The 21,278-nt window shown below is 31.0% G+C and overlaps 4 protein-coding genes and 1 long non-coding RNA gene across 8 annotated transcripts in view; all 5 read left to right on the top strand.

The window, feature by feature from the left end:
- The first annotated feature begins 464 nt into the window (after positions 1 to 464).
- Gk1 (Glycerol kinase 1) lies at positions 465 to 4,281 on the top strand. 2 transcript variants are annotated; one of them, XM_040725730.2, is made up of 5 exons: positions 465 to 817; positions 2,528 to 2,785; positions 2,844 to 3,469; positions 3,522 to 3,760; positions 3,824 to 4,281. In XM_040725730.2, the coding sequence occupies exons 1-5, from the start codon at positions 647 to 649 to the stop codon at positions 4,042 to 4,044; spliced, it is 1,515 nt and encodes a 504-aa protein (XP_040581664.1). In that variant the 5' UTR covers positions 465 to 646; the 3' UTR covers positions 4,045 to 4,281. The 2 variants fall into 2 exon arrangements, with proteins under 2 accessions (XP_040581664.1, XP_040581665.1); XM_040725731.2 differs by lacking the exon at positions 465 to 817 and adding an exon at positions 992 to 1,010.
- Positions 4,282 to 6,364: 2,083 nt separating this feature from the next.
- Nprl3 (GATOR complex protein Nprl3) lies at positions 6,365 to 10,235 on the top strand. Of its 2 annotated transcripts, XM_071893705.1 has the most exons (6): positions 6,460 to 6,636; positions 6,692 to 7,809; positions 7,894 to 8,484; positions 8,537 to 8,712; positions 8,780 to 9,066; positions 9,140 to 10,235. In XM_071893705.1, exons 3-6 carry the CDS (start codon positions 7,955 to 7,957, stop codon positions 9,950 to 9,952), a joined length of 1,806 nt encoding a protein of 601 aa, XP_071749806.1. In that variant the 5' UTR covers positions 6,460 to 6,636; positions 6,692 to 7,809; positions 7,894 to 7,954; the 3' UTR covers positions 9,953 to 10,235. The 2 variants fall into 2 exon arrangements, with proteins under 2 accessions (XP_040581661.1, XP_071749806.1); XM_040725727.2 differs by lacking the exon at positions 6,692 to 7,809 and having other exon boundaries at positions 6,365 to 6,636.
- Positions 6,734 to 7,432, top strand: LOC121130036 (N-acylneuraminate cytidylyltransferase). Its single transcript, XM_040725729.2, has one exon. It carries the CDS (start codon positions 6,734 to 6,736, stop codon positions 7,430 to 7,432), a length of 699 nt encoding a protein of 232 aa, XP_040581663.1.
- An 850-nt stretch (positions 10,236 to 11,085) lies between the features above and the next one.
- On the top strand, positions 11,086 to 12,562 carry LOC121130100 (uncharacterized). Its single transcript, XR_011783845.1, has 2 exons — positions 11,086 to 11,808; positions 11,867 to 12,562. It is a non-coding gene; the product is annotated as an uncharacterized lncRNA (long non-coding RNA).
- Positions 12,563 to 13,467: 905 nt separating this feature from the next.
- The window catches only part of LOC121130102 (haloalkane dehalogenase-like), a 91,092-nt gene continuing 83,281 nt past the window's right edge, over positions 13,468 to 21,278 (top strand). The window contains exon 1 of one of the 2 annotated variants that reach the window (XM_071893702.1): positions 13,468 to 13,585. The gene's annotated coding sequence lies outside the window, so the exon portion shown is untranslated. The remainder of the gene's footprint in view (positions 13,586 to 21,278) is intronic. The other variant, XM_071893704.1, reaches the window with a different exon arrangement.

The raw sequence follows: 21,278 nt of genomic DNA, 5'->3' as shown, positions 1-21,278 counted from the left end.
AAATTATGAATAAATTTTGGTAAATATAGAACAACACTAATTATCCTTATGAAACTGTATTTTTCTTTAAATACAAATGGCTCAATTTTGATATTTTGGGTTCTCCTTTCTTGCTCATTTTGGGTGAAAAATCACACAAAAATTCTAGGTATAATTAATTATCACGTAGATGAGAGACCAGCACCCTCAAGCAATCTATAGTTATACTAGTCCAGGCTACAGGAAATCATACCACCTTGCGGATAATATATATTTATTAGTTATATATTTTTTTGTAAATTTGTCTCTCATTGCTGTGAACATTCCTGCTTGGTATAACAGGCAATACCACACATAAAAACTCCTATTAAAAAATAGTAATAATACTTTCAAACAAAAAAGACTATCATCTTCAAACAATGTAATATGATATTTAGAAGGAATTAAGTTGTAGATTATTTTCTTCTATCTTACCTCAAGATGCTGAGCGTCAGAAATATTGAGTAGGTACACAAAATCACTTTAGAGTGCGCGTCATTTCTTAACGTTAATATATTATTTGATCAAAAAAGTAACATACAATTGAATTAATATTATTCGAAAAATTAATAACCTTAGTAAAAACTGGTATTTAGTGTATAAATAACTCTTAAAAAACAAAATAAACATGGAATGTGTCGGAGCCATAGATCAAGGAACTTCATCTACGAGATTTTTTGTTTTTCGAGCCATGTCGACTGAGGTTATTGCCTCACATACCCTTCCTGTTATTTCCATATATCCCAAACAAGGATGGGTTGAGCAGGATCCCAATCACATTTTAGATACTGTAATAAAAGTGAGTTGTTTTGATAAAATACCTTCTGAGTGTTGTATTTACCTGTGATGATATTGATAAAGTTGTATTTTTGTACCTGATAAGGATTAAAAAATGATGCGTAGGACTAATTATATCCCACTTCCATCATCCATTTTATTAATCTTACGAATCATGTATAATTTTTTTCGGATCTGATACAGTTGGTGAAATGGTAAAAGAGTTTTATCTAGAGATACCTACACATACCTTAGTGTCTTTAACCAATAGAAACGCAGAAAAGAATTTATTTTAATATAGAGGCAATTTAGGCATGGTTGGAGGACACTTTTCCACAAAACCTTATTGCCAAATGGACACTTTGGCCAAAAAAATATAATTATATTTGATGATGGCATATTGATCAGTACTATGTATTATAAATCTTGATAATTATAGAGTCATAGATGACTTCGGGATAGAGAAGTGTCGATCCGGACTATGCCAGGTACAAAAGCTCCAACACATTGGATCTAAACGATGGGTTCATTCACCTTGTCCATTGAATCTCAATCATTGATTGATTGACTCCTTCTCTTCTATAAAGACAAACATATTTTGTCTTTCTAATTAAGTTTTTGTGTGGAAATAATGATTTTTGTCAGAATGGTTCTAATAGGGACTTGAACCAACTTTAAACGCATTTTCATAATGAAATGAATCAAGTGTTAATCAATCAACACTTAATCATTGCAATTTGTGGGAAATAGTTAAATATTTTATCTTTTAAAATTGGAGTAACATGATTGGGAATCATAACTACATAATATTGTAGCAGAAATATTTTTTTTTACAAAGTATTCGCGCACGTTGAAGCATATTAAATACAATTTTGACCTTGTTAAGTAGTTGATATTGTCAGTATATTAATTTCTTTAAAATATGCTTTACATTTTCATCTCATTTTAACATTATTTTTTTGCTATATTGGTAAAATATATTTCGATTTTGTACAATTTGTATAATCAAACTGTACAAGTTGCAACGAAAAAATGAAATGAATTATATAATTCATTGAGTGCCTAAGTGTTATAACTCAAAAATTACAAAAATACGTATTATTGCCTAAATTATGTCTTCTTAAAAGTATGATATTTAATAATAATATTTAAAACAGAGAAGTTCAGACTGTTGAAATGTGTTTTTCATATCCATTTTATTGTAAAAATTGGAAAACACCATTATTCGTTTGGAAAAAAGTGTAAGTTTCTAAACTTAATTCTGTAAAGTAAATATTTGATTGACGACCCTATGGCACTCACACTACGAATTTTAAATGAAGGACTTACAGTTTCTTGGATGAGAATAACGGAATAATTGAATATATCATGGATGATTGATATATTATTTTTTGATATTTTAATGCAAATTGCTATCATTTTAGTTTGATCTATTAAAATTACATATATATTCATTATGTATTCACGAGTTATATAACTGTGGGTATTGGAAATGTATAATCTAACATAATTAATCAGTCATGTGTATCATTAATAAATGGACAATCCATAGAATATTTAATTATTGCATTATCCTCAACACAAATCATCACTATTCTTCATCTCATTTGTGGATTGCAACTTATACAATTTGCTTATCATACAAGTTACAACTAGTACAAAATCGCAACTTGTACACTCCATATGTTTGTAAAGTCAATACAATAATTACAATGATCATATTCCATCTCAGTGCCTAGAAGAAGGAGCAAAAGAATTAATTAACAAGGGGTATTCGATCAAATCTCTTGTTTCCATTGGTATTACCAATCAAAGAGAAACCACAGTTGTTTGGGATAGAATCACTGGGGAGCCCTTATATAATGCTCTGGTTTGGCTGGACACAAGAACTAAACAATTGGTTGATGAATATACTACAAAATACAAAACCCATGAATACTTGAAGGATAAATGTGGTCTGCCTATATCAACTTATTTTTCTGCACTTAAAGTCTGTTTAAATTACAATATCGAGAGTTAAAAATATATTTTGTATGTTTTTAATTTAGTTGAGATGGTTGATCGATAATGTTCCAGAGGTTAAAAAGGCCCTTGATGAAAATAGATTAATGTTTGGTACAGTTGATTCTTGGATTGTTTATAAGATTGCTGTTGGCTCAATACATATAACAGATGTAACTAATGCATCTCGAACAATGTTTATGAACATTCATACCTTAGACTATGATCAGGAGCTTTTAGACTTTTTTGAAATACCATCTCAAGATATTCTTCCAACTATTAAATCTTCCTCTGAAATTTATGGAAAAATTTCAACACCGGATATCTTGAGTGGTGTTCCTATATCTGGGATTCTTGGAGATCAACAAGCCGCTCTTATTGGTCAAGAATGTTTACATCCAGGAATGGTTAAAAGCACTTATGGAACTGGAGCATTTTTATTGATGAATGTTGGCGATAAACCCATTTTTTCCAAGAATGGACTTTTGACGACAGTTGCATTTCAACTGGGCATATCTGGAAAACCTATTTATGCCTTGGAAGGATCCATTGCTGTTGCTGGCTCATTGGTATCCTGGTTGAGAGATAATATGAAGCTAATTGACACATATGAGGAAATGGAAAATGCATTACGATCTGTAACTGATACCGGTGGGGTTTACATGGTTCCAGCGTAAGAGATCTTTTTTTATTAAATGGCCTGCATAAAAAATCTAATTAATTAGGTTTTGCGGACTCTTTGCCCCCTACTGGAGAAATGATGCAAGGGGTACAATTGTTGGACTGAGTCAATTTACAAAGAAGGAACATATCCTACGTGCATGCTTAGAATCAATTTGCTTTCAGACTCGAGAAATCATTGAGGCAATGAAAGACGACTCGACCCTCGGGTTAGACAATTTGTTGGTTGACGGTGGAATGTCAAGTAACAAGGGCTTTGTACAAATTTTGTCGGATTTGATAGGTAGTTACACATTCAAATCATGTTTCCTATTCATTCAAAGCTGTTTACTATTCATTTTTTTAGGCAACAAGGTTAGTAGGAAAGATTTCAGTGAAACCACTGCGTTAGGAGCTGCAATGGCTGCAGGACATTCCATGGGAGTTTGGAACATTCACTCCTACTCTAATACAGACGCTACTGAGACTATGTATCCTTCTATAAATCAAACAGAGAGAGATGAGTCGTTCAGACAATGGAAAAGAGCAATTGATAGATCCTTGGGATGGATAGAGGAAGACAATTAATTACTACATCACGTGAACTTACTCACAATTATTTTATTTTACTATTAATTCAAAATTGTTTTTAACATACATGTATGTCGTGATATATCCACTATATTTTGTAGTATTTTTTAAACAATTCTTTAATTGACAATGAAATAAGAAAATATTTTATATACCTATTTTAAAAATCAAACTGTTAAAGTATCTTTAATAATTATATATCCTAATTATATGTACTTAGTTTTACCTGTTTAACCCATTGTTATAATAGGTTGGGGAAAAAGTATTATCGTGTTTCCCACTTTTTTTTACCAAGTAAATTTTGTTCATTATTGATCACGTCGGATCATACGATAATGCCCGTAAAGGTGTGAGTGTATACTGCATACGCTTTTTGACAGTATTGCACTTGGCCAGTTCAGTCATAAATTATCGTGCGTCGAGTATGGAGGTCTCGAAGGAAGAAATTCGCCATATTTTACATTTTTACTACCTACATGGGAAAAACGCAACCAAGAAAATTTGTATATGGGGCCGATACTCTTTCGCTTCATGTTACACAGCAGTGGTTTGAGCGATTTTGTTCTGGTTTAGTAGACGTGAATGAGGATCCACGCACTAGCAGTCCTTTTGTCAAAAATGTCTATAAAATCATGGAAAATATCGAGATAGACCTTCATGTTAGCAATTGTGGGATCGTCCAACAGCTGAACATCGATCCTAAAACCGTTTTGAACCATTTGCAGAATGTTGGATACAAAAAGAAACTCGAATAGGAGATTAATCGTTTTTAATCAACGCCAGGCCGCACACATCTTTGATGACTCGCCAGAAGCTCGGATGGGAAGTTCTTATGCATCCACATTACAGTCCGAACCTAGCACCAAGTGACTACCACCTGTTCCTGTTTATAGCCAACAGACTTGCATGTACAAATTTGGCCTCAATAGAGGTCTGTGGAAATTGATTATCCAAGTTTTTTGCCAATAGGAGCAAGTGTTTTTAGGAGAAAGGGAATTATGAAGTTGACAGCAAGTTATTGAACAAAACGGAGCGTACTTGGCTTAATTAGGTTGATTGTAAAACTTCTTATAAAGCATTGAAATAAAGCGAAAGATGCGGAATTACTTTTTACCCAACCTTTTATTTAATCTATAATATTTGACTTCTATCAAATTTATAACGGTGTCAGGAAATAATGGAAATGGTAAAAATGTCTTATTTATTTTTCTTTAGTAATTGTCATAATATTTTCGCAAGATGTCGCTTTTCTATGACGTCATTTATTTATTGTATCTAGTATTAATAAGTAATAATACGCATATAATTTTTTCTAATCTTAAATATTTTATATTTTCATATTATTATAAAGCAAATTTGAAACAAATTACTTCAAAACAATGGGCCATTTTAGTGTCCGATGATGCAAAAATAGAACGGAGTCAAATTTCCAAAAAGCTTTAAAGAAACGTTCGCTTTATTAATTTCCCAATCCCAAAAATAAAAAAGAAGTTGAAAAAAGAAACAAATGGATATCAAATCTTAAATATCTTTCTAATTGGTAACCAGCTGAACATTCTGTATGTGATAATCATTTTGAATCATAATTCCCTTTTCATAATTATTTAAGCAAAAGTATATGAATAATGAAGTAAATAAAAGTAGAAATGTAAACAGTCATTTTTAACCAAGATATTTTTTCGCTTATAATGACGTTAGCCTTAGATGCACCACTTGGTTTAATGCTTTAGGTATTGTATCAGCTATAACGTATCTGGCCATTTTTTCCACCTAGACTCTTTTCCTTTTTTTTCTCCTGCCATTTCTCCCCACTGCCATTTTTTCATGCGGATATCAGTTTAAACGAATCTAGCCACTTTTTCTACCTAGACACTTTTTCCTTTTCCTTCTTGCATGTTTTCTTAGGGACATAAGTTTCAACTAATCTAGCTAATTTTTCCACCTAAGCAGTTTTCCTTTTTTCTCCCCTGCCATTTTTTCCTCTGCCATTTTCTTCTAAAATCATTTCGAACACATTATTTTAAATTTTAGGGAAGACAAAAAAAAGTTACATCAGTTCTCAAACATAAAAAAAGATACACACACAAAATTTACATTCATTACAAGCGTAGCTAGGGTGTGAGATTTATTAAGATGATTCTTGGTTTTTAGGAGTATAAAATCTATTTTGTTGCATAGGTCTATTAATGATATTTAATAATATTTAGCGCTTGGAACAACTAAGACATTTGAAAATCTACTTCCGTCTCCCCTATATTATAATTTATTATTTAATTCTTCAGCTTATTTGAGAGAGAAATGACGTCATTTGAGCTTTAATTTGAGGTAATAAGTCAATAAGAAGAAGTAAATAGAATGTTGTTATTTATCGTAAACATTTAAATGTAAACATGAGTGCCTTTAAAATGTTCTGATTAGATAGCTGTACTGTGATCTTAGAATTATTAAATACTAATCGTGTCATGTAAATCTATGTCAATTTCCCAACCGTATAAATCTATGACATATTTATGTCTTATTGACCATAATTTTTCATATTGATATTGTCAGATTGCATAGCCCAAAAGGCTCTCACCTAACAAGTTACAAGTAAGTCTGTTTTACCTTTAATTTATCATGATTGTTCAAGACATTGACTCTGAAGGTAGGAGAATTACTAACTACTAACCACTATTGGAACATAATCATGAGTTGTTGCACAAAATATAATAAAAAACCTCATGTTGCGGCTCTTATCCTTGCTCGAGGTGGATCCAAAGGAATACCCGGTAAAAACATTTACCCCATTGCTGGAAAGCCTCTCCTCATTCGATCCCTTGAGCCCGCAATCGCATGTGGCAAATTCGACTCCATTTGGGTCTCAACAGATGACGCCAAAATAGCAGAGGTGGCTCGTTCCACAGGGCCGAAAGTTCAAGTCTTTGATCGATCTCCCGAATATGCCACTGATGAATCACCCTCTATAGATGCTGTGAATGAGTTCCTTGTTGCCCATGAGGAAGTGGACATTGTTGGCCTCATTCAATGTACAAGTCCTTTTATTCAAGAGAGTTTCCTAGAGCGAGCTTGCAATCTCATGACTTCAGATAAATATGACTCCGTTTTTGCTGTAACGCGTGACAAGAAGTTTCGATGGGTGGATGATGAAAAATGCATTTTCCCTCTTAACTTTTGTCTCAAACAGAGGATGAGGAGACAGGATATGACTGGGGAATTGGTTGAGAATGGCATGTTTTATTTCTGTAAAAGAGAGTTCATTGTCAAAGGATATCTTCAAGGGGGGAGAATGTTCTACGTGGAAATACCTCCAGAGTATTCTATGGAAATTGATAGCACTTTTGATTTGTTTCTCATTGAGACCATGATGCAAAATAAGAAAAAATGATACTTTTTTTCCTTCAAACTATGTAATTTAGTATTTTCCATTGTTTTTGACTGCTTTTCTTTTGTTCTGTGATATTATTAATATTTTAATCTAATAGTCAATTCTTTTAATTTTATTCTACTTATTTGTACAACTTAAAAACATAATAATTTCCAAAGAGTAGATCTTTACACATCCATGTGTAAGTTGATAATAGTATATAAATATTACACATTTTTTTAATCATAACTTTTAGTTCATCATATTTTATGATCCATAAAGTATTTTGTCATTCTTATTTGTATTTTATTAGAACTTATTTTTGATCCAATTGTCAAGTCCTTAAATATTTGGAACAAACATGAGACCATAAGTTCCCGTAGCTTTATCTATGTATTGTAAGTTATAAAAATGTAATTTAGTAAAATATATATATATATAATTCATTAATATACGTTTTTTTAATATTTTTTTAATCTTAGATCCGAGTACTTTTTTGTTTTTTTCCAAAAGCCGTCATTAAATAAGAGTCTTTAATTTACTATGGATGATCTGAGTCCTTTGTCCATAATTCTTGTCAAGAAAGGAGGTGGCGGGGATCGGATTCTCTTTCGTTACCCTTACTCCTGTAAAAAGTACTTACCAACATCACATTATATCAAAAAACCCATGAACCAATATTTTACGAAACTAGAGAAAGAATCATCTTTCATATCCAATAAGGATTTAACATGGGAGAACCTAGCTGACTTCCCCTCGAGTGTTTTGTCGAATTTGTTCGCTGTCAATCCGGAGTTGTGTGATTCAAAGTTTGAATTGAAGGTGAATGATGTTCGCTTTGTTGGACATCCCATTAATCTAGAAATCACTTCTGAGGAGGCTAAATACTTACCTCCATCTTCCTTTTATCCTAATTTACGTAGAGATGATTTGTCGAATGGTGAGGATTCCAGCTCACCTTTTATCATGTTTCAAATTGTATTTGCTATTATGGCAGTGGCCAAATATTCAGTCGTTGAATGCTACCATGAGTTGTGTGAGCTCATTGGAAATGCCATTAAGTCTGAGGAGAGGTACTTTTAAATACTTTCATAAAAAAAAAATCTTCTTCCTGTTCAATATTAGGCGCACTGGATATCTGACATCTGAATCCAAAATATTGAACCAAGCACAAGATGAAATCGTTAGCATGGCTATGGAATCTCCTGATTTTCAAGGCCCTTCACCTTTTCAAGTAGCTCACGAAAAATCTCAGCTTGCAAAAGAATTAAAACAAATTTTTATTGATGTCTGTAGATCAGGTTTGTTGCTTTTTAATTCTTTTAAATTGATTTTCCTTCATGATGTGCTCCAATTTTGTCTCTTCAGGTGTTGTGGATACAAAAATAAATAAGTTCATTGAAGTAAGCATGTGTATTCCACATAAAGTACATCGACGACACCATCCTAATACATTGGTTGAACCTGAAGCTGTTTTTCAGTGCTTAGAGGCCCTACGACCTTATCATGCAATGATCCTTTTATATGATGAACAAGAGCTACTCGATACTCTTCCATTGGATGCAAGTCCAGCTATGAGAAAAGTTATTCATTGTACGTCTCCTCTAAAAAGTTTCAGAACTCTGGCTAGTGATGCAGATCTATCATTGAATCAGGTATTTAAGGTTCTTACAAGCACACACAATGTATATCTAATTTAACTTTTTGCTTTATTTACAATGAATGCAGGTCTTTCAAATTGCTGGCCATTTACTTTATTGGGGCAAAGCTACAGTGATTTATCCCGTTTGTGAGACCAATGTATACGTTGTTTCACCATACGCCTCAAATATATTTTCTAATCCAGTATTAGATGAAGAGTTTGTAGATAAATTCCCGACTTCATCTGACTCTCTCAAGACTGTACTCTCTTGGTTTTCTCTTCCTACTCCTTTATCTCAAAGATCACCTCCTCACTCCTTACCTAGCCATCAACGTCAGCTCGCTAAAATTGTGGTTTGGTGCTTACAACGGCATCTTTTACTTCAACTTCATACTTATGTCACCTTATCTATCAGTCCTTCTCTTGATAATAATCTTCCAGACCCCGTCGAAGAAAAAAAGAAGCGGTTAGAAAGAAGATATGAATGCGAAGAAATGGGCAACTCCACTGCATCCATTGTTGGGAGCCGTTATCCCAACTTGAGCGAAAATGATGTTCATCTTTTAATATCATCTTTAAGAGATAAAAAACCCTTTTCTGAAGAAGAGAATCTTCAAAACTGCAGCGGCGTCTCAGCAGATCAAATTCTAAAGGATTTTACTTCAGAGGAAAGAAACATTATTTTGTCCTTATCCACATCTGAGAATCTGGATGACTTGAAACTCTTCGCAAGGCTATGCGGATATTTTAGGGGTATATATCATCTTGAAGAGATCATGTACCATGAAAATTTAAGACGCTCTCAAATCTTGCAAATTGTTGCCAAGTTCAAGTCTATTCTTATTTGTCATACACAAGAGGATACTGCAGTCACTTCATATTTTAGCTCAGTTGAATAACTCATCTAAATCAGTCATTTACGATGTCCGTTATTATCAATTAGCATAATTTGTATGGTGAATTCAATTAAACAAACAAAAAAATGTGTAGCAATCCTGAAGAGTTTTAAAATTACTGTCAGAAAATATTTCAAGAAAATTACAGTTCTTTATGACAAAATATCGATACTTTTAATCTAAACTAATTTTTCATTATTGTTATTATAATAGCTAATTTTGTCATACAAAGTATGAATATAATTTTTTGATCGAATAAATAGATAATTACTTCTAATAGCAATGATGCAACTTTTATCTTCTCTTTTTTCCCTAAAAGGATTCTTTCTAAATACTTTACATATAACTAAATATGATAAGCTTAGATCTTATATTTGCTTTAATATAACACTCAATAATGGATTGAATAAGAACATGAACCAACAGATTTCACTAGTTCTTTATATTATTCCTTCAATATTTAAACAATAGAATTACGGATATCGGTTATATAACATTTAAACACTTATTAATAAATTTTAATTAATTATCTTGTGAAGTCCTGCCATCTACAATAGACTTTATGAGACGTACATCTCTCTTATTTGTACGGGTTTTAGCAGTTAACTTAACACGTTAGAACGTCGCTCTCTCTAGCACTATCTTCTGAACAAGGGAATCATTATTAATATGGGATTTACCAAGACGTATATTTAAATTTTATTGATTATTAATTAATGATAATTATAAAATAATTTTGTAAATAATATAATAATCAGTCATCCTCATTATTGGAATTTTCCTAATCGGATTCGAATTGCAACATTAAATAATGAAATGAATGAAGATGTGAGCAAATTAAAAAGTCACTAATGAGGGAATTCGATGATGTTTTTTATGATAGTACAAAATTATAGAATTCTGAGATGGTCGGATGTAGGCGAAGTAATAGAAAATGTAGTCAATAGAAGCTACCACGTCCAATTAGAGCCGGGGGAATATTGTGGAGAAACCGGAGTTTTTGAAAGTGCAATATGGAGTTAGTAAACCTTAGAAGATCCTAAAGGCAAATTATTTTGAACTAAGAAGTGAGATGTTGGAGGTTTAGTAGTTTACTAAACTAGCTACTAAAGTCATAATAATATAGGATTTACCATGACGTTGTATATTTAATGTATTGATAATTATTAGTTAATGAAATAATATAATATAATTGTGCAAATAATATAATAATCAGTCGTCATCATTATTGGATCGTTCTAAATATAACATTATTCAACTTATATTTCTAAAGGAGATAATTACATTGATATTATATAATCTCTGTTTTCATAGTTCATAAAAGTTAATAAGATTCTGAGAAGACAGAAAAGCAAGAGGTTGAGAGACGCCTCGTATGCCTCTCCTTATTTTGATTTGCTGTTTTTAACCATTAACTACAAGGATGAAATTCTATCGTTTGCGAATTCTCACTATGAGGTGGTAGATTCTTGACAATAACCTTTGTATCTCAAGCCTTTTTTGAAATTATAATGACGATGGAGTCTAAAAAAAATCCATGGAAGCGATTGACGATCTCAGATGAGACACAATTTTTATACGTCATGTCCAATTCCTCTTTAATTCTAACTGATCTTGTAAGGATATTTGAATACAAGTTCCCGCAGGATATTCTAAGTAAAAATGAGGAGTTTAACCCTGCTCTGGAGTTCTCAGAAGATTCGGATGTCTTTGAGGAGATAAATCGTATTCTCGAATCAAAAGACTCAAAAAAAGTATTTAAAAATACGAATCTTGAAGTTGAGGACAATGATGACGAAATGCCGTTTACTTGGATCTTTGAATGTAAAGAGAGGGATGGGAAGTTCTTATATGAACAAGTATATTATACATTTATTGAGAATGACAGATTTTAATCTTATATTTTGTTTGAATCAGGTGACCCAAAGTGTATTAAATGGAATGAGTCGTCTTTGGGAAGAGAGATCAATATTACTTAAAGTAATAAAAGATAAGGACTTGGAACTTGAAGCACTCTACGTAGAGGATGATGCAACTCTTACACGTAAATCCTTAAAAACTAAGAGATTCAATGAAGACTCCGTCTTTGCAGCACCCTTAGACAATCCTTTTCAGTTATTAACATCAGAGTTATATTTACAATTTTTAAACAAATCCCCGAAAAAAAAGACTTGCACCCACGTATAAAAGTGTAGATAAAAAGCTCAAAATGACATCTAATAATTTATTCGATGATAATGAAGAGGATCCGAATAATGCTACCTCCACTACGACTTCATCCTCATCCACTCCTACTTCTAGTCCTAGAAAAATATCAAGGATCACGGATGATAAAACGATGAAAAAGAATCAAATGAAGAAAAAATTGAAAAAATTATAGAATCCTAAATACCCTTGACATTTTTAAACGTTATTTTTGCAAAATATTTTTTGTAGATATTGTAAACAATAGTTGGGTCAATACTGCTCTTTTTTTAAATTTATTTGTACAACAATTACTTTGTAATTTGTATTTCTTCCGACACTTTTTTGAGGTGTTTTCCTATGAGACATAATGATTTTTTTTTTTTCTTAGAACAAAATATTTGTGAAAATAAAAATCATGGTAATATATATTAACCTATATTTTTATAAACATCTGAAGTATGAACTTCCAAAACATCCAAAAATAGATTCCGCATTTATGAATGATTCTCCATTTCATTAAATCCTCTCGTCCCAAGAGATATCCACATATTATTCATTATCCACAAAATAATTTATCCTAAAATCTACATCGTGAGTCTATCTATATCAAAAGTCATTAATCCAAGGCCTGCTAGAGGAAGGCCTTGGTTCATTCAATCCTTTCTTTCCAAAACTGTCTTATTTTTGCTCTACGGCGAATATTGTTAGGTTAGCTATCCCGTTCTTAGCCTGGAGAAGCTTGTTATGTCACTCTGTCATTTACTCTATCCTAAAATATATTGAACTTAGATAATGTTACAACATATATGATAATATTGGTATTGTAGCAATTCCGCATTTAGAAAATGATCAAAACAAATTATCATTAGTTATGTTAAACAATCCCAAAAAATTTAGATTTGAAGTCAATTCCAAAACGTTATTTGATGTAGCCGTTTCTTCAGATTTCCATATTTCCTATATTCATTCGACAGTGAGTGAGTAATTTTGAACTTTTTGATAGAAATTACTTCTTCATTTTCTCTGTTTTTTTTAATTATATAGTATGATATTTGACTTCAATATCCCATATAGGGCTCATGTCACCTTCCTGAAATTTCGTTTAATGATAGTTGAAACATTTTAGTATGTGAGAAAATTTAAAAAAATGAAGTACTTTAGAAAATGGTATTAATTTATGTACCTATTTAAAAATCCACATATTATTTAAGGGGTGGAATTTTTGCTTTTTACTATAATTTTTGTTCATTTAAGGAAGGAATATGGATAAAAAAAACCGAGCACCCCCCATAAAAAAAACTATTTGTGAATTGAAATAACTTCCTTTTCCATCACAAACAGATGAAAATAAAAATATTTGGAGTGTCCTCTATGTTGTCTAAGATCCTGACGTTAACCTATATTTGATTTTTGATTAATATATCATAATTCATAGGTAGTTTGCATAAGGTAGGAACTTAATTTCAAATCATATTTTTCTTAAAATGTTGGCCTATTTGGTAGCGGGACCGCAGGGGTCTAAGATAAGTGGCCGAGATATGTACAGGCTGGGGATTTTAAATCTGGAACAAGGTTAGACCTCTATATCTTGACAACCCTGAGATCTAGGCTTATTAAAATGTGCTGCTTATCAGATTCACCGTGCACCCATTATTGTGTGCTTCCGTGTTGGGGACACGAGAAGGACACAAATAACTCCATAGATAATGAATAATGATGTTAAATAGTAAAAATCAATAATATCTAAGCATGGGAGAATGATAATTATCACGAAACCTCACTACTTCATTGGGTGAAGCAAGGTTAATAGAAATATTTATATTAACCTTGGGGTCAAGGAAGAAGTAGTAAAATGATTTAACAGTTCTTGTGATAAACTTTAGCCATCAAATTAATTACTTATAAGGCAATAAGAATGATTTGGATGGTTTTTTTTTACGGTACATTCGAATATATGGATCTGAGTCAACTCATAGTTCCATTCAACTCCTATGTGCTTATGACATTTTTGGATATCCGTCATGTTCAGGGATCTTATATCTTTAGAAAAGGTTCATGCGACTGACTCGATGGATATCATCTCATTTAATGTAAGCTATTCGATGAAGTTCAAGCAAGATTTATTAGAAATTGTTATATTTCATAAACTAAGAATATCAGGGTTGAGTTCTTAACGTCGTGTATCCTTCATCTATGATGGAATTTATGACGTCAGGGAAAATGTTTTATCAAACATTTGAATGAAACAGTTGAAACCATCGACTTATATAGTAACTGCATAGTCAATAGCCAAGGAAAATGAGAGTCGACCGTTTATGTTGTATCTATCAAATTAAAAAAAAACCACGAGTTGTAGTCAACACCTGAAAGACGAGAGTCGCTCATTTTCTCCATTTTATTCAATAGGCTGAACTTTAACATTTAATGCTTTAAGTTGAACCAGTGCCTTAGAAATTGAGAATCTAGTCATCATTTGAGCCATCTAAAAAAACAAAAACTGAATCAAATACTAAATTATTTACAAAATTAAATATATTCATAGGAAGTAATATACAAATAAACAGAGGATTTGTAAATTAAGAAACACTTTGCTTTTTAATAGTGACGTCATAGAGAATAACGTACGTTGTCGCAAGCAATGGAATAATCTAAATCCACTAGTGTTTGATCAATCTAAAAGAACAAAAAGTCCTATCAGTTCGGTCCTTATCCGTCTTTTATGGCAACTACAACAGCTGAAATGACGTATTTACTAACGATGAACTGATCAAAATAACCTCTTTCTAGAGACAAGATAGCTAAAGTGTAAAGTAGGAGACGTTATTATACGCGCTATCTATCATTTATTATTTTCTTCGTTGTATATTATTCAATCCTAGCTATGAGTGAATAATCGCTATAATGATAGCTAGGACTAAAGGACCGAGGCATCGGGTCTTAGGACCGTTGAATGGTAAAAAAATGGATAAGGACTAATCCAACACTAAAAATTAAATTACTCAATGTTGACCGAACTTGATAGTTATAACTCGAATCCAGCACTATTGTTTAATATCTTCAAAACTCCATGTAACGTTATTCTAAGCAATACTAAACTCTCTTTCCTTTCCATTACACACACCCGCACAAATATAACCTCACTTAATATTTTAATTTATTTTAAGAGCAAGCATCTAAATTTTTAGATGATGATCTGGTTTCTCAAGTAGGCAAGATATCCAATTCTTTCTTGCCATATTTTATGTAAAAATAGTATACTTATGTCCCGTCAGTATGTAAAAATAAAGGAAACCGGAAATAAACGTGGAAAACTGAGACTTTATATTAATTTTGTTATTAGAAGTGACCCCCACTAATGTCAATTTTCTAAAAATCCTGTATTTTCGAAAAACCAAGCTCATTACCTTCACCCTGCCACATAAATTTTTATTTATTATCCATTTAAATAACTTAAATTTATATATTTTATTTAATAAATCTAATTTCCTCCTATATAGAAAGAAAAAAGAACATATCTAAGCCTACTTTCCACTTGGGTTTTCTTTTATATTAAACCCACTTACCTTCCCCTTTTTTATGCTTCAACTAACCCAATTCAAAGGATTTAAATTAAACCCTACTGCGTAAATCGAAATTATACACTTATTAAAATTAGACTTGACTAACACTTCAACTACACTATTGTCGACCTAAGTACAATTTAAAGCCTTTTTGGGAGGAGAGGAGCTTATCTGACATGACGTTTTAATAGATCAGCAGCTGCAAGGAGCCATGATAGTAAGGAAATAAACACAAATCCTTCTCTGTCTGTATATATGGGCTGCAATTATTCCCGAATCAATCCTCCATTCTACTCCGAGTCCACTTACAACTCCCAAGAAACAAACCCTCATAGATACTTATTGTTTTTCATGAGTACAGGCACTAGTTATCCCTTTATGATCAGCAAATTTCCACTTTTCCGACAAAAATAATTTTTCAAAAAAAAATATTGAATATTTTGGGAATTATTATTTAAATTTTTTTTCAAAAAATTTAAAAATCCATAGCTATTCACAAAAAATGAAATTTTTTGGAAAAAATCTTAAAAATTAAATTTTTCTATTAAAAAGCAAAAATTACTAGTTGTCGGGGCAGCCTAATAGTACACGTTGCACAAAAATCAACATATTACTAAAAACTGTTGCCTGTGAGAAAGCCACTATTAGATGAAAAGCATCTTATAATGGACTCGAAATGTAATATATATATATATATTTTTTTTTTGGGGGTGGGGGGTAATTGGTATTTAGAGTTGTATTGAAGAAAAGATTTAAAAAATTATAAATTCCATAAATTCATGGATATCTTCAAAAATATAAAGCTATTCATAAAAAATGAAATTTTTGTGAAAAAAATTTCAAAGATTGACAGCTGTGTACAAAAAATTAAATTTTTTGGAAAGAAAGTTCAAATATTATATTCTAAAGTAAGAAGCACAAATTCATTAAACTCTAAAAAGTCCAAGTAGACAGGGCAGCCTAATAGTACACGTTGCACAAAAATCAGCTAACTACTACATAGTATTGATAGTGAGAAAGCCACTCTATGAAGCTTCGCATGTTATAATGGGCTCGAAGTTTAAAGTATATTTGGTATTTATATATTTTTTTATATATCCTAAAAAAATTAAATATTTCCTAAAAAAAAATGAATGAAATCTACTGCTCTTCACAGAAAATCAAATTTTGGAATTTTTTTTTTTCAAATATCCAGAGCTATTCACCAAAAATTTCAAATATTAAATGTTTTGAACCCAAAGATTCCCAAATCTATGGTTTTTTGGAGGAAACAAATTTCATTGATTCACAGCTTTTTAGAAATTTAGATTTTATTGAAAAGGATTGCAAATATTATATTTTAAAGTAGAAGCACAAATTCCTTAAAATCTAAAAATTCCATGTTGATGGGGCAGTCTAATAGTACACGTTGCACAAAAATCAGCGTACTATTATATATTATTGCTATTGAGAAAGCCACTCCATGAAGCTTAATATATTATAATGGGCTCGAAATATAAAAAAAAAATATTTTTTTGGGAAAGGGTTTTTGTTTGCTTGGTATTTGAAATTTTTTTTTGAATAAAATGAATAATTTATAGATATCTAGAAATCATAGAAAATCTAAAAATTCCAAGTAGACGGGACAGCCTAATAGTACACGTTGCACAAAAATCAGCGTAATATTACATAGTATTGTTAGTCAGAAAGCCACTCTATGAAGCTTCCTATATTATAACTAAGCGTGTGGCTTTCTCACAAGTATTAATATGTGTTAGAACGTTGATTTTTGTACAACGTGTACTATTAGGGTGCCCCGTCTACTCGGAATTTTTGAGTTGAAGGAATTTTTGCTTTTTACTTCAAAACTTAATATTTAAAAATTTTCCTCAAAGAATTTAAATATTTGTAAAAAGCTGTGGAGCTTTGAATTTTTTTTGGAAAAAAATTCAATTTTTTGCGAATAGCTTTTGATTTCATAAAAAAAGTATTACGATAAATTTAAATTTTTTAGGATATCAATGAATTTTTGAAATGTATAATCTTAAATTTTTTTAAATTCCAAAAATGATATATTATATTTTGGGTCCATTATAATATAGGAAGCTTCAGAGAGTGGCTTTCTCACTATGTAATAGTACGCTGATTTTTGTGCAACGTGTACTATTAGGCTGCCCCGTCTACTTGGAATTTTTAGATTTAAGTAATTTGTGCGTCTTACTTTGAAGTATAATATTCTTCATTCTTGATTTTTTGTGAATATCTTTGGATTAACACAAAAAAAATTAATATTTATAGGATATCTATGATTTTTTTTTTTTTTTTCAAAAAAAGTACAAATACCAACCAAACCCCACCCCTTTCCAAAAAAGTATATTTTTTTTTTTACATTTCGAGCCCATTATAACATAGAAAGCTTTATAGGGCTTTCTCACTGGCAATACTATGTAATAGTAAGCTGATTTTTCTGCAACGTGTACTATTAGGCTGTTCCGTTTACTTAGAAGTTTTAGATTTTTATTAATTTGTGCTTCTTACTTTGAAATATTTTATTTTTAATTTTTTTTTTCAATAAGTTTGTTTTTTTGTGAATAGCTTTGAAAATTTTTAAATATTAAATTTCGAAGAAAAAAACCAAAATTCCTTAAACTAAAAATTCCGACTAGACGGGGCAGTCTAATAGTACATGTTGTACAAAAATCAACATACGACTACATAGTAATGCTTGAGAGAAAGCCACTCTATGAAGCTTCAAATGTTATAATGGGCTAGAAATGTAAAGTTTATATGTTATATATATATATACATATATTTGAAGCGTGGCATTTGGAAAAAAAATTCCAAAATTAAAAATTTGAAAAAGTCATGATTACCCTTAAAAAATTGAATTTTTCGTTAATGTAAAAAGAAAAAAAAATCGTTAAATTCTAAAATTTATGAGTAGACAGGTCAGCCTAATAGTACACGTTGCACAAAAATCAATATATTACTACATAACCTTGCCTATGAGAAAGCCACTCTATAAAGCTTTACTGTTATAATGGCCCCGAAAAGTTTTGACGAGTTTCAAGTGAAAACTTGCCTTTTAAGTAGACGAACCAAGCTGTTGTTGTCATAATAAAACTTGAGTATCAATTGACGTGCTTTTCTTGTGGCACAGATATAGTTTTTTCGAAAACGGAGCAGAAGTATATTACCAGATTGGGGAAAATGTAATTTCGTATTTTTCTCTATATTTTAATACTTCATAAGAAACATTACAATCTTTCGATTTAACCCAAATATACCCCTTTCTATTCGATAACTTGTGCCATCGAGGATCCAACTTCATAATGTCCTTTACGTTATTGAAGGTAAACCGCACACTCCCAATTTTCACAGGGCTCTATTGATGACAAATTTGTACCTCAATGCACGCTGGCCTTAGGGTAATGGGTAACTTTGTAATAAAACATTTTCCTATAAGGGCATTTCATATAAATTTATGAGGAAACGGGGTATAGACGCTATTAATTTTCATTTTGTACCCCGAATGTTGGGGGTGTTTTTTTGGTACTGCTGATACTTAAGTAACTACCCAGAGCCCCTTACCCCCCAAATGTTCCCCGAATGTTGGGAGTGCTTTCGGGTACCAGTGGGCTCCAAAACGGGATGCAACCCACCGCTGACATATTTTCCCGTAAAAATATCACTTTATACGAATCTAGCCATTTTTTCCACCACTAAACTTTTCCTTTTTTCTCTCCTGCCATTTTTCCTAGAGATTTTTCCCTTCTATTTTTTCCTAAAATCATTTAAAACACATTATTTTAAATTTTAGGGAAGACAGAAAAAAGTTATAACAGTTCTCAAACATTAAAAAAGATACACACACAAAATTGACATTCATTACAGGGGGTGATATTTATTATGTGTATCCTTTATAAGTTTGCCCACACGTCATACTTTCTCTTTCTATCTCGAAATGGAAGAAAGCGAAAGAGGATTTTTCAATTCTCGCAACCTTTTAATAATAAGGAAATCACTTTGTTACGTCGAGCGAATGAACGCGAAGTGAAGAGAAAATACATTGTATATTGACGGATGAAGAGGATCTTTACTTTTTCGAATTATTTGGATAATTAAGACTTGGAAGGGTCACACAATTAGATGGATGTCTCAGGAAGAAGTTTAATTATATTGTTATTCATGGTAAACATTAAAGTGTAAAGATGAGTGACATTAAAATGGTATAAATAAATGGATGGATTCTTCCATTTTTTTCCCAAAAAATTTAATTTTTTAATTTTTCCCCGACATAATTCAATTTTTAGTGAATAGCTGTATATTTTTGAAATTTTTTCCCAAAATTCAATATTCGAAATTTTTTTCCCCCAAAAATTGAATGTTTTAATTTGAATTTTGAATTTTTTTCCCAAAAAAATTAATATTTCTAATTTAATTTTTTCCCAAAAATTATATTTTTTATGAACAGCTTTGGATTTTAGTAAAATTAGGAAAAAAAAAAGTCATTTTTTGATATAGATTTTTTAAATGTTTGTTCCAAAAAATTTAATTTTTTAAATTTTTTTTTCGAAAAAATTTATTTTTTGGATTTTTTCTTTTTTCTTTTCCAAAAAATATAAGTTTATATTTTTTCCCAAAAAGTATCATTTTTTGTCTGTAGCTGTAGATTTTTGAAAAAATTCCCTCAAAATGTAATATTTGAAAGTTTTTTTCCAAGAAATTAATAATTATCAATTTTTTTGCCATAAAGTTTTATTGGAATTTTTTTTTGAGTAGCTTTGGATTTTTTAGTTTTTTATTCCCGAAAATTTAATATTTGAAATTTTTGCTCCTATCCGTTTCTAATCGAACATTTTAAGAACTATTTAAAGAACCCATCTCATATGTACTTTATCTTCCTAAGTTATGAATTTGTGTGCATAGTATGGAAATCACAAATAACGTTAACCCTAATCGTTGCTAATAGGATAATATTCAAACAAGGGATTGAATAAATTTAAATAAACTTATTCAATTATTCAAAATTAGCCACCACACATTTATTCTAAAATAAATAAGCTTCTCAAAATTACTTTAATGTCTCAGTTTATTTAACTTAATCATCCGTTATTACGTGTCAAGAATGGACTTATTCATATTGTCTTAAAAGAACCCTGATCCAAAACGTTGTGAATATTTTGTAATCTATGTGAGTCAGCCCTTAGTCACAAAAGTGACAGATTCCGAGGGTTGAACTTAATTCACATTACCATTTAAATGGGAATGCAATCCAGTCCAAACCCATCTAGGATCCTATCCGAAGAAACATGAATATTTCAATGTCAAGGAAACGATTAGGTGGATTCCTCTTCGTAAATGAATGTTTTAATACATGAGATAGATTCGCAAATATAAATTTTCAGTTACACTAGATCCTTTGATTTTTGTTCATTTCTAGTATGTTCAAATAAAGTAGGAATTGCATTATGTACCATACGCTACCGTCCATTAGATAACTTCCTCAGAAATATTATTCTCAAAATGAGCTTAAGCAAATAGAAACTAGAATAGACAATCAGCTAACATTCTCTGAAACCAACAAATTAATTTAATTTTTA

The sequence above is a fragment of the Lepeophtheirus salmonis genome, chromosome Z, assembly GCF_016086655.4.
Source record: "Lepeophtheirus salmonis chromosome Z, UVic_Lsal_1.4, whole genome shotgun sequence".
In the NCBI taxonomy this organism is placed as follows: Eukaryota; Metazoa; Arthropoda; class Copepoda; order Siphonostomatoida; family Caligidae; genus Lepeophtheirus; species Lepeophtheirus salmonis.
This window is presented reverse-complemented; position numbering and strand designations above follow the sequence as displayed.

Excerpts from the sequence above, each read along its gene's own strand:
- Gk1 (XM_040725730.2), top strand. The coding sequence starts at position 647 with ATGGAATGTGTCGGAGCCATAGATCAAGGAACTTCATCTACGAGATTT. Across the intron at positions 3,470-3,521 it reads GGGGTTTACATGGTTCCAGC|GTTTTGCGGACTCTTTGCCC; the intron begins GTAAGAGATCTT and ends CTAATTAATTAG. Across the intron at positions 3,761-3,823 it reads AATTTTGTCGGATTTGATAG|GCAACAAGGTTAGTAGGAAA; the intron begins GTAGTTACACAT and ends TCATTTTTTTAG.
- LOC121130036 (XM_040725729.2), top strand. The coding sequence starts at position 6,734 with ATGAGTTGTTGCACAAAATATAATAAAAAACCTCATGTTGCGGCTCTT.
- Nprl3 (XM_040725727.2), top strand. The coding sequence starts at position 7,955 with ATGGATGATCTGAGTCCTTTGTCCATAATTCTTGTCAAGAAAGGAGGT. Across the intron at positions 8,485-8,536 it reads GCCATTAAGTCTGAGGAGAG|GCGCACTGGATATCTGACAT; the intron begins GTACTTTTAAAT and ends GTTCAATATTAG. Across the intron at positions 9,067-9,139 it reads CAGATCTATCATTGAATCAG|GTCTTTCAAATTGCTGGCCA; the intron begins GTATTTAAGGTT and ends CAATGAATGCAG.